The 22,658-nt window shown below is 32.4% G+C and overlaps 1 protein-coding gene across 2 annotated transcripts in view; it reads left to right on the forward strand.

The window, feature by feature from the left end:
• Positions 1 to 16,333, forward strand: part of LOC143249433 (protein Fe65 homolog) — a 42,486-nt gene extending 26,153 nt beyond the window's left edge. The window contains exons 8-15 of one of the 2 annotated variants that reach the window (XM_076499270.1): positions 4,456 to 4,611; positions 5,543 to 5,670; positions 8,973 to 9,262; positions 11,748 to 11,950; positions 12,126 to 12,196; positions 12,468 to 12,576; positions 14,169 to 14,243; positions 14,785 to 16,333. In XM_076499270.1, the coding sequence (XP_076355385.1) occupies positions 4,456 to 4,611; positions 5,543 to 5,670; positions 8,973 to 9,262; positions 11,748 to 11,950; positions 12,126 to 12,196; positions 12,468 to 12,576; positions 14,169 to 14,243; positions 14,785 to 14,856 (1,104 nt within the window). In that variant the 3' untranslated portion in view covers positions 14,857 to 16,333. The remainder of the gene's footprint in view (positions 1 to 4,455; positions 4,612 to 5,542; positions 5,671 to 8,972; positions 9,263 to 11,747; positions 11,951 to 12,125; positions 12,197 to 12,467; positions 12,577 to 14,168; positions 14,244 to 14,784) is intronic. The other variant, XM_076499271.1, reaches the window with a different exon arrangement.
• Positions 16,334 to 22,658: the final 6,325 nt, after the last annotated feature.

Genomic DNA, 22,658 nt, shown 5'->3' on the forward strand with positions numbered 1-22,658 from the left:
TCTTAGATTTCAGTTACGTTGCTTAAATGCTCTGAAGATCAGGGTTAAGCAGTAAAGCGACGCGTAGCTTTTAGAAATTTTACATTATGTAAATTTCATTTATCTGGTTCAAATATATTCTAATTATTTTACTGTTATAAACCCAAATGACACTTCTAAAGTAAAATCATTAGTAAAAACTGTATAATACTTATAGATACGTGATATACATATATATTATCAGGGGCGTAGATATTTTACACCCGATGAGGGGGGGATGATTTTTGCAACCACTTATGTGGACTGTTCAATTCGCAAATTGGTAATCTCTGATTACGTGAACCTGAAAGCTGTAAACATGCAGTCACAGAGTAACCTTGTTGCCACGATACTTCAAGGTTTCCATGCAGGTTTGTATAAGTGAGGTGTTGTGAACAGTTTTCAAAATGTTAATAAAATAAAGACAAATTTGTCACAAATGTGACAAATTAAATGTCACATGAATTTATTCCTGCACAGTGCACAGTATAAAAGATGGCCATTATACTTGACAAGGTTACTAATAACTTTCATTGCATGAGCTACGTTTTCAAATATTAATAGAATTAGTAATTACTCTTGATAAGTTTGTATCTACTGAAAAACTGTTCATGTTGTTTGATAAAAATAATTAAAATGTCTTTGCGAACTCTTGAAAATTACACATCAATACAATGTAGCACATAATTATTCATACTTTTCATTGAAGTAAGATTCATTTAGTCCTCTAGTCTACATGTTCTCAAACGTAGACCTCCTTTGTGATGATCTGTTTATGAATTCTTTCATAAGCTCTTCTATATTTATCTTGTCGACCTCATCTTTGTAAGTGTGACAAACTGCCACATGGTTGAGGCGTCACTGAGACATAGTTGACCTTAACCATGTCTTCAACCGCCTTAATGCAGAAAAGCTGCGTTCACATTCACAGCTGGATACTGGACATACAAGCAAAATTTTCATGAGAAGAAACACTTCACTAAACATCTGCTGGCTTGTTTCATGCATTTTACAGTAAGCATCCTTCGCACCTTTCAGAGATGCTGCTTTTGTTGTTCCTTTGAACATGGGCAACTGAAACTCGAGCAGTTGTGCAGAGATTTCTGGATAGAAGTTGTCAATCTTGCCAGATGTGATCATATTCTCAAGTGCCAGATATTGCCTCAAGTCATTGTTGTCTGCATTGAATCTAGTGGTCAGATGTTCTATGACTGTGTCCACAAATTCAAAATATTGGCTTCTGTAGTAATCTCCAGCTGTTGCAGAATGGTGTGCTGAGCCATCACCTGTGATCCTTCTGGGGGGTCACGTGGTAGTTCAATAGACATCAGATCTAGGAAATTACCTTTTTCTCAGTTTCATCAAATATCTTGTTATAATTTTCCTCTGTTCGCAATACCCGCAATTGCTCAACTGTCATTGCAGATGCTTCAATCATGCCAGATACTCTCGCTGATTTTGCTTGGAATGCACGGTTTAGTTCCTCTAATGCAGCTAATGGATGCTGAGCCATCAACAATCCTAAAACTGTCTTTCCTTTGTCAAATCTGTCCAGCAGACCTCGTGCTTTCACTGCTACATCTGATTTTTCATTTGCTAATTCAGACAAATAATCAACAATGTCACTGTAGTGATCAGTAGCACATGTAATTGGAGATAGGCGGCACAACCAGCGTCTTGGATGTACACAGTGGGCGGATGTATTTAACTGGACCAATATTTTCAAAGATTGTCCTGTATTTGCCTGACCTCTGAAGCAAGACACTAAGTTCATGTACCCACTGGATAGAATCTTGAACACATTCAAAAACTTCAACTGCATGTTGCATCATTAAATTAGCCTTGTGTGCTCCGCAGTGAAAAACAAAGCTGACGGTTGCTTTTCTTTTATTTTTGCCTGGCATCCATTATACGCACCACTCATGTTAGCGGCGCCATCATAAGTTTGTGCTCTTAATCCTGACAGTGGTAAATTGAGTCTAGTCAGTACATCAAGTATAGTCGAGGATATAGTTTCACCAGTTGTATTGGAAACACTGTACAAACCAAGAAATGTCTCATGGACGTCAAGGTTCTCATCTGCGTATCGTACACAAATTGCTTCCTGTTCGGCACCTGTAACATCTTGAGTGACATAAACCATTAATGCAAAGATTTTACTTTGCTGCACTTCGTGTGCTACATTCCTCAGTATTTGATGGCTGAACATCTCCATTATTTCATTCTGAGCCTGGGGTGATGTGAATGTGGTTTTCTTTGATAAGTAGGATGTCAATTCAGGATCTTCCTCTTCCAGGAGCTTCATTAACTGGAGGAAGTTCCTCTCCGTATCAGTACGTCCACGTAATGCTAAACCTTGACGCAGTAAGAAACGTAAACTTCTGAATATTTTTGCTAGACTTCTTTTGCATTCTTCCTGCTGCTTCTTTTTTTCATCATATAGCTGGACAGTCACTGGAGTTACATCAAGTGAACCTTCTGGAGATATAGCAAATCTGTGCTGAGAGGAGAATTGGTGTTCGTTGAATTTCTGTTTTGCCTTTTTCCAGTTGCAAAAACCGGTGGATATTAAAGTATACTCCACTGGCCTCTCCAATTTTCCTGTAAAAATGCCTCTATTTCCGCTTTGGCACAATGAAAGCGTATGACTTTTTGAATCTGATTGTCGAAGTGCAGCCATGGGAACTCATCAAACCACTTGCTCTGGAAGTTGATATTTTGAAATTTTGCTTTCTGTCGTGGTATTAGTAGTGCGTCTGGATGATATGGCTTTCCACACTGTATCTGTGGAGTGTCAGATTTTTCATTACTGCACAGACTTGTTTCACAACTATCTGGTGGTTCATGATGTGCAATAGTTGCACAAGCATTTCCAGACTCGTTCTCCGATGAACATAGTATTTCTTCTGTATGGCAAGTTTCTATTCCTTTGCTTGAGATTGTTGGATTATCTGCATCTCCACTGTTACTTGTAGTACTAGTAACTGGCTTGCAGAAATGTCTAATATCGGAAAGTTTCAGACGCTTGCTTGTCATAATTGGAATCTGTTTCCCAGATGACTCAACAACCTAAAGTACAGTCTTTATTGAAAAACTCTAACGTACAACGGACGACGATAGAACAGAATGGAAGTAGGACTGAACTGTACAATGTATGTAAGTCAAACGCGCGAACCTCACAGTGACTACCGAGCCGACTGACCGCCTGGACATCGCTGGGACAATAATGTATGCTAGTTACAACACAAGTAATTGCAAGTTTCTCGATAAATACCTAAACAATCACAAATATATTATATTCCTGTTAAAAGCTCATCAAAAGGCAAACACGTTGTGATATAATGACTATAAGCACGTCTAATAAATAAAAACACCTGAAAAAAACTAGCAATACAATTCGAGTAGAGGCTTCAGGCCATTGAAATTGCTTATTTTGTGTTCTAATTATACAATAAAATACAATATTTTTACTATCTATGATAAGAGAATATATTGTTCTTTTACCATAAAGCACCAACACTTTATTGGAGGGGGTGATAATGTGAAATTTCATGGATTAATGAGGGCCACAAACACGGGTCTAATGAGCCCTGTTGTAAAATCGAGGCTCAGACTAAAGGGAGCGGAGGGGGGTGATGTAGGGCGCGTCTGGATCCGAGCGGCCTGAACCTGTCGTCAAATGTGCATTAAACGCACACTATGGTCAGCGGATTCGGCAGCTAAGGAGAGTGGGGCGTTCGACAATAAAACCGGCTAGACATGCATAAGAACAAATGGCGTTGGAAAACCGCACAATATACACATAAGATTGATGCAGCTACAAGCTACAAATGACCTGTCAGATCTAGATCACAGGAGTTTACGCTTGGGAGAAATATTTTCAAATTTCATGCTCTGTTCAATCTGTTGTGATGAAAATTTAACTTAATCTTACACTACATACAAGATGTAGGTAGATTCTGTGATAGTGCTTGCAAGCCTTGCATGTATACTTAGGCCTACTGACTGATACTTACGAACTATCGTTTAGATCGAAAAGCTTAGAAGCACACCTATATTAAAGATGTACATTTCGGCTACTGTAAAAGCCTACATCTAGGCCTAATTATGTAATTCAATTGGTAAGAACACGAGAATCACAAGAACAAACACAATTTGTAGGCCTGTAATGCAATAAAACAATTCAACAGACTAAACTGTAGGGGGAATGATTGTATGCACCATATTCCCCACCTAAAATGAAGGGGGATGTATCCCCCCATACCCAGGATCTACGCCCCTGTATATTATGTATAACAGTTTGGAATTAGTTTGTTTTGTGGTGTGTGTTTTTTACGTTTTCAAGTAATCCAATAAAGACACATGTATTTATACTCACAGATCCAAAAGAAGTGATATCCAAGTCGTCAAAAATACAGTTTATTAATAATATTTCAGAAGCCCATTAGGTTTGCAGTACGATCTCTTGGATGGGCAGAAATAGCAGAAGAAGACCTAACTCCCGAGAAAAGCAGCAAAGCTGTGAATAAATGTATTGTTGATTTGAGTCTTGGACGGAATGACATTTTGGATGCCATTGGGCGGTGGGGAGATGTAAGTTTTTACATGAAAATGTGTTTAATAGGATGTGCGTCAGTAGCTGGAATTATACGAAAATAACTAAACGTTATATCTTCTCATCTCATTCTGCAACAAACATTTAGATTTCATTTCCGAAATATTTGCCAACTATGTATGTTTCACACAGCCTGATTGATAAGCTCTTGACTTACATTTGTCATGTATATGCATTTTTAGTTGTTTCTTTTATTTCCTATAAACGTTTTATAAGAATAGTGTTTGTGTAAATTTCTTTCAATGGCATTTAAATATGTGAATTATCAAAAACAGTCCTGTACCTGAACGTTTTACAACGTGGCAGTTGTATTTTCTATGGATAGAAGAAAGAAATAATAATGGTTTATTCAGAATGACCCAATATTTACAAGGGTTCCTAGAACACGACTTGAGTGTTTAACTATTTTTTTTTTCTCACCAAGATTCTTTCTCGTGTGAGTAAAAGCCATAAACATTTAACAATTAAAACTAAAGTTTGAGAAGTTTAATTTGTACATAATTTGATTCTATTTTATCAACGTGAGCTATTTAATGACTAAATTATTTTTTATTCTAGTAAGTACAAATCAGTAAAGATTTAGGGGATGTTTTTTGTCATAAACAAAAACCCAATGATGTAATTATTTTACTTCGATGAAGAAGATACTGTTGTTCAGAAGAAACATGCCACACGAAGGGGAAAACATTTATATACGTGTTGCCTAGAAGGAACAAGTGTTCCAATAGCAAATTTCATGAAAACAAACTTTCTAATTCTAGGTTTTCGATACTCTCGAGAATATAAGAGTGCAGAACACTTTCATTAGTAGCTCCTTTTATGAGATTTGATAATTTTATTCAGTTTCTAAATTAGATGAGGCCTAAAATAAAAATATTCAATTTCGTGATAACTTCTAACATTTTTCAGGGAAAAGATCTGTACATGGATCTGGATGATTACTGTCTTCGTTTAATCAATCCTCACGACCTAACCGTTCTAAATATTCAGCCCATCCAAACAATACGAGTATGGGGAGTGGGCAGAGATAACGGCAGGTTTGTATCTCGCAGTTAGCAAACAAAACTCATTTCTCTTTATAAATGATTTTAAATAACGTGTGTCATGTTGTTATTTATTTGTAATGGATTGTAATTGTACTTAGATTCACTTTCTACACATGCTTGTATTGCCGTCAAAACATGAAATTAGTACAAATAAAAACGTCTGGTTACGGATTTTACGGTAGTTTATTTGAAATATATTATTATTATTTAGCAATTAAGGATGAATATTCAGTAAACAGACCATTATAAGTTGTAAAAAAATGAATCTTCATCAGTACTATTTCGATGTTCATGGAGAAAAGAATAATTGAATGCAAATAAAGTGTAATCAGCAATATTCTTTAGAGAACCTTTCAAGGAGCAATTGAGTATGTAATTAACAGATCTCTTTTGTGAATTCCTCAAGAAGATGTCAATGTTTTGATGAAATTTGTTAGAAAATCTTCACTGGCATTGCTCAATTAACGTAATAAGAGGACGAAGTTTCGATAATCGTTTTCTTTTCTTCATTAAAGATTTGGAGATTTAAACCGAAACGTTTTTCTAACTTCATTCGTTTTTCACTGAAAATTCATCCTTAATGATTATTTCAGTTTCGTGATTATCTGTGATCTTCGTCAACGTATAACAAGTGTGGAAGGAGATTCATATAAAACATTACAAGTAATTTTAGTAACTGTTATTAAGATATTAGAAATATGGAAGCAATCTAAATTTCAGTTAGCATTATATCTGTACCGATTTTACATTTAAAAACGATCTTATTATGTCAAGAATATGAGTAGCTGATGCAAAGAACTAATGTACCAGTTTTTACAAACAGTAGAATATGCATGAACATATATATAATTTCATTTCAAATGTTTTAAATAAATCTAGAAAAATAGATATAAAACAATAAAGTAAACGATACGTTTTTCACTCCATGTTTTCAGAGACAGTACTTCAGTGTTAACTGCACTTCAAGTTTATGTTCCTCTTGTCAAATGAGTAGTTCAGATTATAGTTAAACCAATATTTTAAGATAAATTATTAACTTACATTTTATAATGAAAGTAAAATTGAAATTAATAACAAAATTTAAAATTTCAACAACAGCTCTAGAATATAAAGCAATTCACAATGATATTTTATTGTGTGTGTGTTTTGTTCTTATTTGGAATAAAGCATAAGCTACACAATGGGATATCTGTTCTATACCCACCGTATACAGTAGTGTATCTGGGAGTCTGCATGGTGATATTAAATTACGTTTATAAAATATGATGAACATTTAGAGTTATTAATACGATATCTCACAGTGGATTAAAGTCAGAATGAAAAATGTTATTTTCAAATGAAATAAATGTTTCCATAAACAGAACCAATGAAATACAAATATAGTTATTTTAATTAAAGTTGAAATATCTATCATTTGTAAACTAAATTTTACAGCATCGAATTTCATTTGTATTTTTTTAAAAAATGACATTTTATATTTTTATGAATAAGTTAGCTTTGGATTTTAGAGCTGTTGAGAAAGATTCGAATCCGCATGATACCACAAAATTTTCCTCGCGCTTTAAACTGGAGATGCATTGTAAGAGTGGAAATCAATCTCTTAGCGTGTACTGTGGGTGGAAAAATGCTGCTGAATGGTCACCTTTCGTCAGTTGAAAATTAAGGACGTTCAATGATAACTTTGCCATAAATATAAATACTGGAATGTTTCATTATTTTTGCAAATCAATAATTTTTTTCTTGTTTAGGCTTAATGGTATTAAAGTTTATTTAATTACTGCAATCACTTTACTTGAATTTATTTAAGATAATCTATTAAGGTTAGAATAACAAAAAAATAAAACCAGGTCATTTCAACATTATTCTATGTTTGAAAAAAATACAGTAACGAAAACAGGAAATGAAGATAGGTTAAAGGATATTCAGAACGAATAAAAATAGATAAACAGATAGATCAATTTGTTAATAATAATTAAGTCCTTAGTTCTTCAGTAACTAACTTAATTTTTTTGTTTTCTCCATCTTTTCGTGCTTTCTGATAAATTGTTTGGAACAAACCTTTAATACAGAGAAAGGTACTTAGTTTCTCTAAATATTTTTTGTTGTTTTTGGTGATTAAAATGGAATAATTTTTCATACAACAGAAAGTATCTTGTTTTACTTCATTTAAAACTAATGTCTTCTAATACTATATTCTAATTTTCATTTATTATACTTTTTAAACTTCTGTGGAATTTTAAATCCAAGCATTTATCGCTAAAATGTATTTAATTGCTTGCATGTTTTGTTTCATTAAAATATTGAATTATAATAATTTCGTCATTGAGAATTACATTGTAATGTTTTATTTCTTGTTTTAAATATCAATACTGATGATTTCTTCAAATGAAAAAATAAGTAACCAAACATGTTCGGGTTATGTTCGTTCATACATAACAGCGGAAACCTCTCACCTGTCTTAAAAGCTGATTATCCAAACTTGTCTTAATCAGTTAGTAAAACATCAGTTAATCGCATGTTTAATGTTTAGTTTGATAGGCTGATTACTGGTAACTTTTCGAAACACTTATTGCTATTCGGTGTGTCTCATTCTAGAAATAAAATGCTGCTTCAAAAACTAAAAATAAATGCATTCACAACTATTATAATGCGAACACCTTTTGTTGGTGAAGTGCGATCGTAATCAATTCCTTTTGTCGTAAGACATTGATATTAGGCTTACTGTATTTTTAAAGACTACTTTATTATTTAGTCCTTTAGGACTTTCCATAGCAGAAGAGTGTATAACAGTATTTCAAGCACGCTATTTTTAGATACTGCTCTATTTATTCAGTTAATTACGCTTTTATGAAGCTGAAGAGTGTATAATGGTATTTCAGTCACATTATTTTCTCAATATCCATTGCCGCCGATTCTTTTCGTTCAGTATTAGAATTCGTCAGACCAGCTAGAACATAAGAAATATTCTGCTCGGAAAACTCAAAGGGACCTAATAAACAACTTAGTGTTTTAGAATAAAATAAACTTAATATTACGGTCTTATGACAAATATAACTATTATAATGCAATAAGATAAACTCCAGATTTAAGCCTAGTGTTATGTCATTATTATAATTATTCAGTGGAAGAACAAATTAGTTGAGTGAATTGTAAAGGTTAAATGTATTATAATTTTCAACAATCACGTTCATGTGTTTTATAACATAAGTCACACTTGTTTTTTGTGTTCTTTTTTTAAAAAAATTCACTTTGAATTCCCGGTTTTCACAATTCCGTATGGAATTTAACTACAGGGATTTTGCCTACGTTGCACGAGATCGTGTTACTCGGAAGCAGATGTGCCACGTCTTCCGCTGTGACATCCCTGCACGAATTATCGCCAATACATTGAGAGACTTGTGCAAAAAAATCATGCTAGAACGTAGCTACCAACAAAAGATTGCAAATCCTGTTACCCATGTTGCTTCAAAGCCAGCGATGAAAGCCGAAAGGCAGGGAATAAAAGCAGCAGCTGCTAGGCCTACCAACTTACCCGTAGAGCAAAGACGTCTGCGGCATATGAATTCAAGAAATGCTTACAATGGTAAGTCTACTGATCTATATATTTAAATAAAATACTCAATCAAAGATATAAAATTAACTATTAAAAGACATCTTTCAAATATTCATGGCAAAGGTTTGTTCAGTGTTCTGAATATTTCTTAACAATTAACACAACTACTGACAAGTTTGAAATCTGATAAGAGATTCATCATATGGAAGCTGGAGTGTAATTTAGTAACAACAGTATTACAACACTGTAAACATTTATTCAACAGACGTGTCAGAATCTACAAATTTTGTTATCAGTTAGTTATCTATATCAAAGATGAAAAGTGAAATACGTAGAGAAGAAATACCATTTTTTCTTAAAATTGATAAAGATAAGATGTAATTAAAAATATAAGTAATGAAATATAACACGAATTTTCTAACGAACTAGTAAGGGTAATTACGCCATGCATGATATTTCTCTTCCTTCAGGATTAAAACGATTCTCAAACTCGTTGAAAATGATAAAATGAATAAAGTAAGGGGATTTAGGACTCTCTATTGCATACTCAAGAACTCTAAAATTTTCTTGGTTATCAGAGTTCAGAGAGTCTAAAATTTGTTCGTAACAGACAGAAAAACAGTATAGATTTAACAAAGAAAAAAGTTAAAATTTATGTTTCTAATAAAAAATAGTTAAAAGGAACTAAGGTTACTGTTGAAAAATAAGTGCAGATTAAATACTAGTATACTTTATTATATTTTATAGGACGTTAGTATTACGTCTATTATATTTTTAAAATCTACGTCATTTATCTAATTCCTTGGGAATTTTCAAGAATTAGACAAACGTAAAATAATAGTATTTGAAGCATACAATGTTCCCCGTCACACCAAACATGCTCGCCCTTTCAGCCGTGGGGCCGTTATAATGTTTGGCCAATCCCACTATTCGTTGATAAAAGAGTGGTGATAACTAGTTGCCTTCCCTCTAGTATTACACTGCTAAATTCGGGACGGCCAGCGTAAATAGCCCTCGTGTAGCTTTGCGCGAAATTCAGAACAAAACAAACCGTACTATGTTCACCATATCCATAGTCAACGACACATTTCGCTCAATTCAGAGCTCTTCAGACCTATTAGGGCATAAATAACACAGTAGCTGTCAGAACACTATTTACATAAGCCATTTGTTACAACAACAGTTGTTATGGGATGAGCACCTTTCCCAAGCTTGCGAATCAAGGTTATAATTATCATATCTCTCATGAGATGATTAGGCTTATTGCATGTTTTGACACTACATTCTTTATTTACTCTCTTAGGAATTCGCAAAAATGTTATTTAAACGATACTAACTGCAGGTTGTTTTATGTTTAATCCTGTACCCCAAGATAATCCATCTCTTTGTTTTCCAATGCCATTAAGTTATTATAAGGGATAACACTGTCTTGGAAATTCTAAATTTCTGATCAGAAAAAAAAAATATTAACGATCTTTACCTAATGCTCCGGAAAGAGCTGATAGACACCTTACGAAAAACGATCGATTATCGGTGTCACCACATTAATTACTGAATGCCAAACAGTGTCGTATGTTATTCTGATATATTTACCGCAACTTTAGTTGTCACGTGATTTGCTGATTTCAGTATTCAAAATCATTTTAATATTTTCACCCCTCAGTGAGTCATCATATATGGTGTTGATTTTTCAGCCAAAATATACCTAAAAATTAAAAAATTATAACGAGTACTGACAAGAGGAAATAGGTTTAGAAATGTATATATGTTAAAAAATTAAACGTGATTATACTTGTGAAGTCGTTTATGCGATATTTCGTAGTTTTTAAATTCTTAAGAATGATTTTCCCCTTCACTAATATCATGAACATCCCAAACTTTGGCACCTTGTTTTTCAATTTGTAAAGTTATAAATTTTATATGAAATAAAAAAATCAAACTTTAAGTTTCTTTCGTCATTTATTTGACTTTTTGTTCCTTATAGATTTATTGGGGGGGGGAACTTAATCATAAAATGTGCAGTTTAATAATATTTTAGCTCTCGCACTATGCACTTCACAATATTAATTTAAAAAGTGTTGTTTGTAATAATATTTATTAATTTAATTTGGGAAACGTTTATAGCACTGTATTTTAGATTCGTACTGGTTTAAGTACTCTGTAGTAAATGGCATGTTCAAAAACAAACCAATCTAAGATATCAACATATAATTAAGCATTTTATAGAATTATTTTATAAGCATTTGTCCACTTGCCCACATAATCTGTAGAATAGTTATCACGAGCACTTCTAGAAATGCTTGCATATTTATGTCATAATATCTAAGTTTAGATTGAAATCACCTTGCTTAACACTTGTATATTAAAAAATATATATCAATTCTTGTGTACTTTAGAAACCGTAAGGGAGATATGTGTATGTTTGTTTGGCTGCTTATCATTCCCTCATATGCTTGATGTACAAAAGCCGTATATTTCAATCAAACACTACGTATCTACGTATCTTACTGCATAGGTCAGTCTTTTCCTACTCCTATGGAAGAACCAAGAAAAATTATTAAAGCTTACTATTTGGGAACTACATTGGTGCTAAAACCTTCTGGTATGGACGTCATCAACAGTGCTATCAGTGAGCTGGTAGTATCAGTACCATCTGAAGCCTACCGATATGTTGATGTTGTCGTGTCGCCCTCTACTATCGCCATTTCGAAAATAGGTGTAAGTATATATCGCTAATTAGAACTAAACAAATATTGAATTATATTTTGCAACATATTTATTGACAGTCAGTTGGCTTATGTTTAACATTTCTGCACAGCAACTGTTTTTTAAAACTTTTATTAGAATCAAGCTTTGTATGTTCCATTCGTTTTACATTTCTAATCTTGAACAGCCTGATCCAAGACTGCTAGCTGAATGTAGGGTGCGCTACCTGACCTTTCTGGGTATTGGACAAATAGTGAAGTAAGCACTTTCTCGTTATGTTTTAATTTATTTATGATAAAAACTTTAAATAACCTTAGCCTAATAGTAGATCTATCAAATATATGTAATTACTAGTTAAGACTCTTGTTATCTTACGAAATAATATATGAAATTATATATAAGTTTATATGAGGTAATATATTCGAATTCTATAGATAGTGAATGTATAGAAAATAAAGGCACTAAATGTGTATAGAATATAAGATATACAAAGGAGCTAGTGAGATTTATTATTCCCCCTTGTTCACAGGCACTGTGCTTTCATCATGCACACAGCAGATGACCAGTTTATTGCCTACGTGTTCCATTGTGAGCCTTCCTCAGGACCACTTTGCAAAACAATTGAAGCAGCTTGCAAGGTGAGGAAACAACCAGATATACCGATTCAGGTTTATTGTCAGCATAATAATTAAACCTTTTGTGAGTATATCATATCCTTGCAACCAAGTAAAGATCGCTGTATAACTACTCAAGAGTAGTGGCGCTTAAAATCATGACGTATGTCCCCCGATTTAACCAACTGAATGTTAGATATTGAAGAATAATATCTGAAAGTTACGAGAGAAGATAGAGATGAGCCAATCTTGTTTCGTGGGTCTTGAAAAAACAAGAGACTACAAATCAATTACGTAATGCACCTATGTTTAATTGAAACCTTCGATTTTAAGCAAGTACTAATTTTTGATATATATCACACAAGCTGAACGATTTGAAATGTTTTAAAACATTATTCATATCAACTAAAATAATTATTCTTGATTCTTGTCTACTGGTTTGTTTGTTTTTTCTTTGTGCTTGGATATTGATACAATAAAACAGTTCTGACCAGAGACTTAATGAAATATTTCTCTAAACCTTCAACAGTCAATTTTCCAAAACCTGTATATCTGTCCATATATTTATATCTGTTTATTTTAATCAATGTTTTTATTTCTAACATCGTTAAGCAAAGCGGACCTGCTATTAGATTACAATTCCGCTTTATTGAGATAACACACGTTTATGTAATCTAACACCTCTTCGCTTACACCAAAAAATATATTCGTACCTTGACCGTCTGAGATATACAGTTTCCGACTAAACAGCGCACGTTAGCCAGTTAGATCGATAACCCTGAATGGAGATTTATATGTTTTGATATTTGAAAGCCGGCATGTTCTAGGCTTTACTTATACAGCCAATCTTACTTTCATTGGTCATTTCGAGACATTTACCGAAGCTGTGAAGCTTTTCAGCTAAACATAATTCCGGTGGTTTGGTTATCTTTCGCCGTTGTAGATTAATTTGGTTTTGTTTTATAGAGTTTGATACTGCAGTCAAATCAAAATCATTTTTTTGGTTGCAGGCCTAATGCAGTTGGAAGTCTTTTGGATCACAATAACGGACTACTAAAGCCAGTAATCCAGCTTTATAATACTATAAAGATTTAAACAACTCTGAGCATAAAAACAACAGTATTGCTAGGATATAAGTCAACATTTGTAATATGTTCATGTATCTATAAATTATGATCTGTTTCATTAAGGAATGCTTACTTCAAAGAGTAGTTAACTGATGGTCCAATGATAAACTTCAAAGCTTATAACTCTAGAATTCAGAGTGCGATTCCCGCAACGGACACCGTTTTTATATCCCATTGCGCAGCTTTGCAACAACAAAAAATAAAAAGTTGTCACAATTACCGTATGACATTCGAAATGAATAAACTCCACCTTAATTTCACACATATCTTAAAGAACTAAAGCTAACATTTAATAGTACACTGTAAATTGGAACAATCCTCTACACAGTACATGTTTCAATATGTTATTGCGTTAGCATCACGGCATTCTCTTTATTTTTGTGTGAAAACTTACCCAACTGTCGCCCTAATATTAATTCACATTACCTTTTGCATCCAATCTAACGATCTAGCATTAACTTTTTTGTCTGTAATTAATATTTTCTACAGCTTCGTTACCAGAAGTGTCTTGACGCTCATCGAGAAGCCTTAGCTAGAAAGAATTGCGAAGGTCAACAAAGGAAGGTATGGTGAACAAATTGAGAATAGACTTAAGTTTATAACTAAACACTTTACACATTTTTTTTAAAGTATACAACTGAATACTCTGACAGTTGTAAATAAAGTTTCATTTGGGTTTTACAGTAGATTACATTAGAAGCATGTGTTGAACGATCCAGGGATCAAATAGCATTCTGTTATAGATGACTAAATTACATAAATTTTATCTGCATGAATATATCATAAGGGTTCATTAAATTAAATGTTGCTTCATTTGTATGGATACAAAAGGTTACAAGTAGTTTATCAGTACTAAAACGTTAAGACTAAATGTTCGATGTAATTCAGATCACAGTATTATGGTGTTTCATTTCATAATGTCAATGTTTTACTACAGTTTTGTAGTTATTGTTACAAGTGTTGAAAATTGTACAATACAAAATACGTATACTAACTGTCTATTATTCTGGTCTGAAATATTAATTGTTTTAAAGCTACAGTATTTCTTTGTTATTAATAAATCCCAAAGAAATTGTTTATCATTATAAGTATTCCTACATTACAGGGTTTAAAGTCAATAATACGAGGACTGTTTGGAAGTTTAACCAGCAGCCTGAACCGAAGTATCGAATCATGAAGGCCGTTGTAATCATCTGCGAAAATAAATTGTATCAATACGTTTGTTTCATGTTATCAAAATCTAACCTGTACATGTAACATGATTTAGTTATTTTTACTTTAAGTTATATTTCCGTATAGTTCACAGCACTATCTAAATATATGTTTTGGTTGTTTTCACTATCACTATAAAGTTTTGTTAAATAAATAGCAAAAGTTACGAACGTGTGAAACAACTGAATTTATTTCATGGTGTCATTTTTAATTACTTGTGTTTTTGTTTTTTTGCGTGGGTAGGGCATAACATAATTTTTAATTTATATTTGTGATTAATTATAATAATGTTTATTGATTATCACAATATTTCATATTTTATCATCACCTAGTGGGAATAAAACAGTTAAGCACTGTATCGACATTAGGCTGACTGACATTTTATAGGAGCCAACATTTCATTTTTACCTGTAGATTAATTTGTTTTCGTGTAAGGTAAGTAGTTCATCGAAAGCACTTTGTCAAAGTGAACCTCACTAAGGAACTTAAAAAAAAAAAAAAGCGCCACCCCATAATTTACCACTTAAGATATTGCTGTGGTAAAGCACCATCAAGTGTAAGTGTGAGGGCTTGGCATGGCAGAGTAGTTAGACACCTAACTTGCAATCTGCGGCTAGTGGAATTGAAACCAAGCTCTGAACTTGCTTACCCTTTTCAGTCGTTGGTGTGTTATAATGTTAGGGTTAATCCCACCACTTGTTGGTAAAGAGTGACCTAAATTTAAAAAAAATGTGTCACGGTCAGTAATGTAAGATAAACAGAAACTATATATGATATTTTCTAATTTATTTGTTTGGATTATTTTTCTGAGAAGTTTTTTTTTTTAATTGCCAAAACTTCCTACTCAAAAATGTTGACGCGCAACCAGCACTGTACTTTTCTGGTGGGATAGCGGTAAATCTTCGTACTTACAACGCTAAAATCATGGGTTTGATTCCTTTCGGACAGACAGCCCAATGTAGCTTTACTATAAAAAATTGCACATAAATTTTCCTGTAGAGGGCGTCCATAATATGAGTACCGCTGGTTTAGAGCGTCTTCTAGGATTAAAAATAAATAAATGTTTTTATTGTATGATTTTTTTAAAATTTAGTGTAAATCGGTTGAATTTTGTGTGTACAATACGTTCACGTTGTTTGCTTATCTAAATGTTTACTGAAAGAAACTAAGAATCGTTTACTAAACCAAAAACTCAGAATATTCAAGAATCTTTCAGTTATCTCATATTTAAGTGTGTGTGTGAGTGGTGTTTGAAAGCTAAGAAATATCGAATTCGTGTAAGTATTTTATTATGTTGTTTTTTATTTTGTAGTTTACTTAATCATTACAGCTAATAAAGCTGTGAATTGTGCTGACAATATTTTATTCAAAAGTATTAAGATGTCCGGCATGTCATAATTAATTATTTTCTTTATAAAGATATTGCAAAAAAAAAAAAAAAAGTGGTAGCTTTTTCGTCAGTTTTACAAGGACAGTATTCGAAATTTCAACATTTAAGTTATTACAAAAACAGTCAATTCACTGTGCTTTACATTTATACTGAAATGACAACATTAAAACTTGCCCTTGTTTGACTTAGTTGTTTAGCCGCGGTATTTCATGAGAAAATTAATAGTCTACTGAAAATGTCAGTAAATTACACGTTTGTGCGAGTCAGTTATGTATAATTATTGTTATTACCTAGGAAATATGTTTGTTTATTATCATTTGTTGTGTAAATAACATTTGGAATGAAACATTGTAGAACAACAACAACTGGGAAAATTACATTTTCAATTGAAGTTTGATATCAAATTCTTGAAATGTAACTTAGGAGCAGATATAAGTATATATTTTCAGCAAGATGTACGTGTGTGTGTGTGTATATATATATTACCTGTTTTCGGGAATATTATCTAAAAGACAATGTTTCGACACACGTGTTTTTCTTTATATATATTTCAAATATCTCACATTTTCAGTGTTGTGTAATTATTATCATATGAGGCTATTGTAGCTTTAGGAAACTGTTACATATAAATTGATTGTATATACTGCTTAATGGATTATCCTTTTCAAATCTTCTTTTCCCAACATTAACTTGGACTAATGATTATATATACATTTTAATGTTTTTTGTTGTTGTTTTTTTTTCATATTTGACAAAATATTACTTTAAATATCAAAGGCGAAAAACCTTGATAAAATTAGAGGTCGTCACAAATTATGCGCAAACTTAGTTTTAATTTATCCAGTTTAGAGACCTCGCTTGAATTTTATGACCAATTTGCCCGTAACTAACGCTGGCTGACATTGAAGGATTCCAAGTATTGATTGCAGTCTTTCTATAGGTAGGAACGTATCCTGAGTTTGAAGTTCATCAAACAAGTAGTTTGACGATGTATGTTCACTAGAAGCCGTAACGAAATAATTATACTTTTGTTGTGAAATGTTATTTCATTTAATGTTTCGTGTATTGAGGTTGTAACCGCAATGACGCAGCCCTAATTAACATGTTGTAAGTCTGCTAATGAGTGTATGTATCATTGTTGTTGAATATTGCTATAAATGAAAACTTGCTGATTCTTTGCTTTTTTCTTAATAGCGTTAGTTATGTATAGGAATATGTCCTGAAAACCTGGACTTCTAGCTACCAGGTGGAGTTGTTAGACAATTGTGGTCTGTTCTGAAGTTACGCTTGTTCTTTTCATTGATTTCTCAGGTTGTAACAAAAAAAAATAGGCTTTAAAGAAAAGCTAGAATAAGGAACTTGGGTATTTAGCTGTTTCGAGTTCAGTTTCTATTGTATTTTTATATCTACTTCCGACTTGTGAAATACCATGAATTTAGTTCATTTTAAATCAACATAAAACAAGATTAAATTACACAAGTGTAAACATGTTGGATATCTAAAGATAATTTATGCCCTATGACACGTGAAGTACAATAGCAGGCTTATTTAGAACCATCAAATAATGGTCTAACCCATGAACTTGGGCTGATGACTACGTGTGTTTTTGCTTTTTGTTGCTGTTGTTTTTTGTTTGTTTTTTTCGTATATCGAAATGTATGATAATTGTATAGGTTTTTTGTTTTTTTACATCTAAAAATATGCTTATTTTAAGTGCTAAAAATGTAACTGAGTAAACTCTACTTGGGGCACAAGGAATACTAAATATTTTATCATGTAGATAATAAGTAATTATTTTTTTAATTTGTGCAATAAATTCTGAGGATAAACTTTTCTATTTACTGCAATATTGTTACACTGAAACTGGTGGTATGTCTGGTATTTTTGATTAATGTATGATACGAATAAATATATATATTCTTGTGTTTGTTAATGTTTCTGTCTTTAAAAACCTAAAAATATTTATTGTGTTTTATCCTTTACATACTAATTTACTTAAACGTTTATCCATACTGACGTCACATGACTGAAAGTATACTGATGATGGTTAGTTAGCAGTGAAAATACAAAAACTATTCAGAAATTGTTGTTGTTTGTAAGTCCCTCTCTGGAACAACGGTAAGTATTTGGACTTACAATGCTAAAATCAGGGGTTTTGTACCCCTTGGCAGACAAAGCAGAAGCCCGATGTGGCTTTTCTATAAGAAACACACACTCAGACAGAAGTTTTAAACAATTTTTATATATATTATATTTAAATAAACGATTTTAACTGCTTGTGCTAGTACGTTATTCTTGACTTTCGCTTGAATTTCCTGTAATTGAAATCATTTTAATATATGATTTTGTCGAAAGAAAAATATAGTTTTTCTCTTGAACATTTCTGATATGTTATGAATTATTTACGCTAGCTAGTGAAGATAATTTCTCCTGCTGAAAAAGAAAAAATAAATTTGTATAGAAATAGAAATATGTATTGACAGGGATAATATATATATAAAATTTGTTATACATTTTCTAAAATTACATGTTTTATTATTTATTAATTTTCGTATTTATTTATGTAGCTTCAATACCTACAGATATATGCTTTAGTTGTTTGATAATCATGTTATGCAACGTTTCTATTTATATAAAAATCATGCCACCTATAGGAAAGTGTTTTTTTCGGAAAGACTTTTGATACATCTGTGTTATTTGTGTTCGATGGGTGACGAAGAAATGACTTGACTTTAGGGTATGAATAGAAAACAGTTTCGTACATGTACATACTTTTTAACTTTCAATTACCCATATTAATACTAAATTTGCTATTTCTTTCGTCTTTGCTGTTGTTCCAGGGTTAATGTTTATGTATCACGTAAACGTCTTTCATAGTAATGGAGTATATATATGTTCACCATTAAAGTGATACATCAACGTCTGCTAATAATTTCCATACTTGTTATGTAATTTCAACGAGATTCATAAAAATCTCTATTAAATAAGTGAACTGAATTAGAGTGGTCATATAGTGCTGGCCATTTCATTTCAACTGCTTTTCAGAGTTAATGTGATTATTCAAAACTAGTAATAACCGAAACGAAAAATATTTATCTTTTCTGTGTGTGTATGTTGAACTGTCTTAAATAAAAATATTACATGTTTATTAAGTATTTGTTGAATTCTTCAACGGGTACCGCTATAAGTAAAAGATGCTTTAACTTTTAGCATACTTACTATGGACGTTGTCGTGGGGTGTAGGAGAACAGGAACCACGTGGAAAAACGGATCTGAAATTCTCTTCTCGCATTTCCACCAAAAATTAAAAGAATCATAGCGTTTTATATCTCGAAAGTTAATTGTCAATATATAAAGAATCTGCGCGCGGGTGGTTTCACAACTTTGTGGCCATTGGTCTAGAGAGTATGTGACTTTTGTTTCAATTAATAATTTTAAATGCTATAAATGTATTAGTATTTTTGGCTTTGTTTACAGTTTTACGATCTACGTGTTTAACATAAAATGAAATACATGCTAAGTTACAAAACCCATATAGTTTTTTAAAAACAAAATAAACCAATATTTTTATTTGCACTAAACGTCTGGCAAATGCAATAAGTCTGGGCACATCTCCTGGTTCCATTGTGGGACATGGTTAAACATTAAAAAAAAAACTTTAAAAGTTAACAAATAATGTGTGTCGTAAGTTTGGAAATAAACGTACGAGCAATCATCCTTCATTCTTCTTATTTACCCCCTAGTGGTAAGCCTTGAAGCATTATAACACCAAAAATTAGGTTTCAATACCTGTGGTACAAACAATCTATTGTGTAGCTTTATAATTAAGAATAAACACAGCCACTTATTGTTTCTTTGACATTTTATAATTAAGTAGGCTGGTCATGGATTGGTGAATAGCGTGTCGATTTAAGTAGTCATTGGTTCGCATTTCCATCACAGTTGCTGTACAATCATGCTTCATCGTGATAAGAACTACAACGATATTCTACTATTGAGTGGTTGGCGGTGAATGCTGTTGATTTGCTGCTTTTTCTGTAGTCTAGAAGTTCATATATGGGAAAAACTAACTCAGCTAATATTTATGTAACTTTGCGTTAACATAAAAAAAACAAGCAAGTTTAATCAGTTGCATTATTAGTTATCATGAAATAATGTTGGAAATACTAAAAGATTCTTAATATCTGTACTCCACCTCCTAAAATCCTATTTTAACTGATTTCTTAGACGCAACGTCCCTACACACAACGTTAATAAATAACTTTTCTTATTATTCTCCCACTTCCAGTTTTTTACATTACCAGCAAAGAGCTTAGGTGTGGTAAAGGGTACTTGGTTTGCATAGAGTTTTGTTAGCTAAACAATCTTAAAAGTAGAGCTCGCCCTATTAACCCCTACTCAGTGTATATATACGCACACACACGTTGTACTGGGTATAAGGTATAGCAGTGGTGTACTAGGACTCTCAAACTTCCTCCCTGTATTGAGAAAATCATGTTTATTGGGAAAAAATATCGAGACAAATCAGGAAAATACTGTTTTATCGCCAATTTCTACACACTAATGTATTCAAATTGTGTTTATGTTAATACGGTATTTGAACAATTGTTACGAGTAAGAAAGAAATATATAAATCATTATTTATAAATAATATTTTGTATTTTTAGTCAGTTTGATCGTTGAAGTTTCTTGGTATTAGTTCATTCATTCGAAAAATGAAAGTAAAAGTTTCAATTGGGCAACTAACAGCACGATGAAATTTCAAGTTACTTTAAATTTAGATTATCTGTTTCAAAAACATTATTCAGTTAAGCAATGGGTACCCATGAAAAAAAAACAAAAAAAACGTATCTTCATTTTAACTGTTCAGTATCTAATAACTTCCCCCCAGAAAAGTTGTTTGGTGTAGCATGCAAGTTGCCCAACAAGCAGAAAAAATCCGTGTTTGTTATGGTAATAAAAGATTGATAATTCATCCGCTTATACTGTTGAGTAAAAAAGTTTGCCTTAAATTCATCAATGGGTGTTACTGGTGAAAGGGGTCTTCTTAAACTCCCTGAATCAAATTCTTGTTGAACGTTTTAATCAAGTGACATCAACTATCAGAAAAATGAAACATTTCAGCTGACTAGAGTGTTCCTGCTATTATAAAGTGTAGATATCTAAGTTGTATCGTTTAGTCACATATCGCAAGTTTTGTCGGCTTTTTTTTTTTAACCATCAGTGATTAGGACACTCCACAATAGTAAAGAGTCAACTGGAATCACAGTGTGTCAACTGTAACAGTTCTCACCTCTTGTATTATTTGAATTGAGTACAAATGGTGAATGCTTGACTGCCAACAACCTTGAATGGCCCAGAAATGAATCTAAATCATTTACACGAGCATCTGCTACCAAAAGGAATTGCACCTTGAACACAAACACAGTCTGGGTACTTCATATATATGTTGTTACTGAGACAAAATTCAAAGAAATGCTCTTCGTTAATAGGTTTCATATAAATAGCTTAAAATCAAGTGTATAAGGGCACATAACATTTTCTGTGTCCCTTTCTTCTACTTTTTGGGAGTGGTGGATAACAGTTCTATATTTAAGATCTATCATGTCTTCATTCACCCTGAGCTGGGGATGTTATTTTTAAATCTTCTTTACAAAACTGTTTTATTTTTATATCTATATATGTATTTTACACATTATCTTCTATTTGAATGAAATGTATTTGACTGGTGTTTGATAAAGTTGTTTATTACTTTACCCATAAAACCCCAACCAACAAATTATTTTTCACTTCTACATGTCTACATCTTATTTTAAACTGATTTTGTTTCAAAGAATTTGTGTTTGTTGTTTAAGCACAAAGCTACACAGCAAGCTATTTGTGCTCTGCCCACTACAAGTATCCAAACCTGCTTTTTGGTGGTATTAGCCATCAGTTATACTGCTGAGCCACTAGTAGGATCTTTCAAAAGAAAAGAAATTGCTTATTGCAGATAGTTGGAGTAGCTTTGCACCAAAAGTACTCAAACTCAGCTTTACACTAAGTGTTTAACAGGTAAAAATAGTTATTCAATGTGATACAATATGAGAACTCCATTGACAGTGAATGGTATAAACTCTGTAGTATGAGTGTTTACTCTGCAGTACACTATATGCTAAACTTCTTATTAAAGTGCTTATAATTCTCACCTGTTTAGAATCATTGAACCTGAGAACACCACAGGTGTAAACTGTATTAATTAATACAATCTTGTCATACATAATATGTACTGCTTTTAAAGAGTTTGTGATACATAATAATATTTTATGGAATATTTAAGAATTCTATCACTATTTAACCCATTCATGTGCTAAACACATACAACTTATTGCAAACAG

This window comes from Tachypleus tridentatus, chromosome 4, assembly GCF_004210375.1.
Source record: "Tachypleus tridentatus isolate NWPU-2018 chromosome 4, ASM421037v1, whole genome shotgun sequence".
NCBI classification, from domain to species: domain Eukaryota; kingdom Metazoa; phylum Arthropoda; class Merostomata; order Xiphosura; family Limulidae; genus Tachypleus; species Tachypleus tridentatus.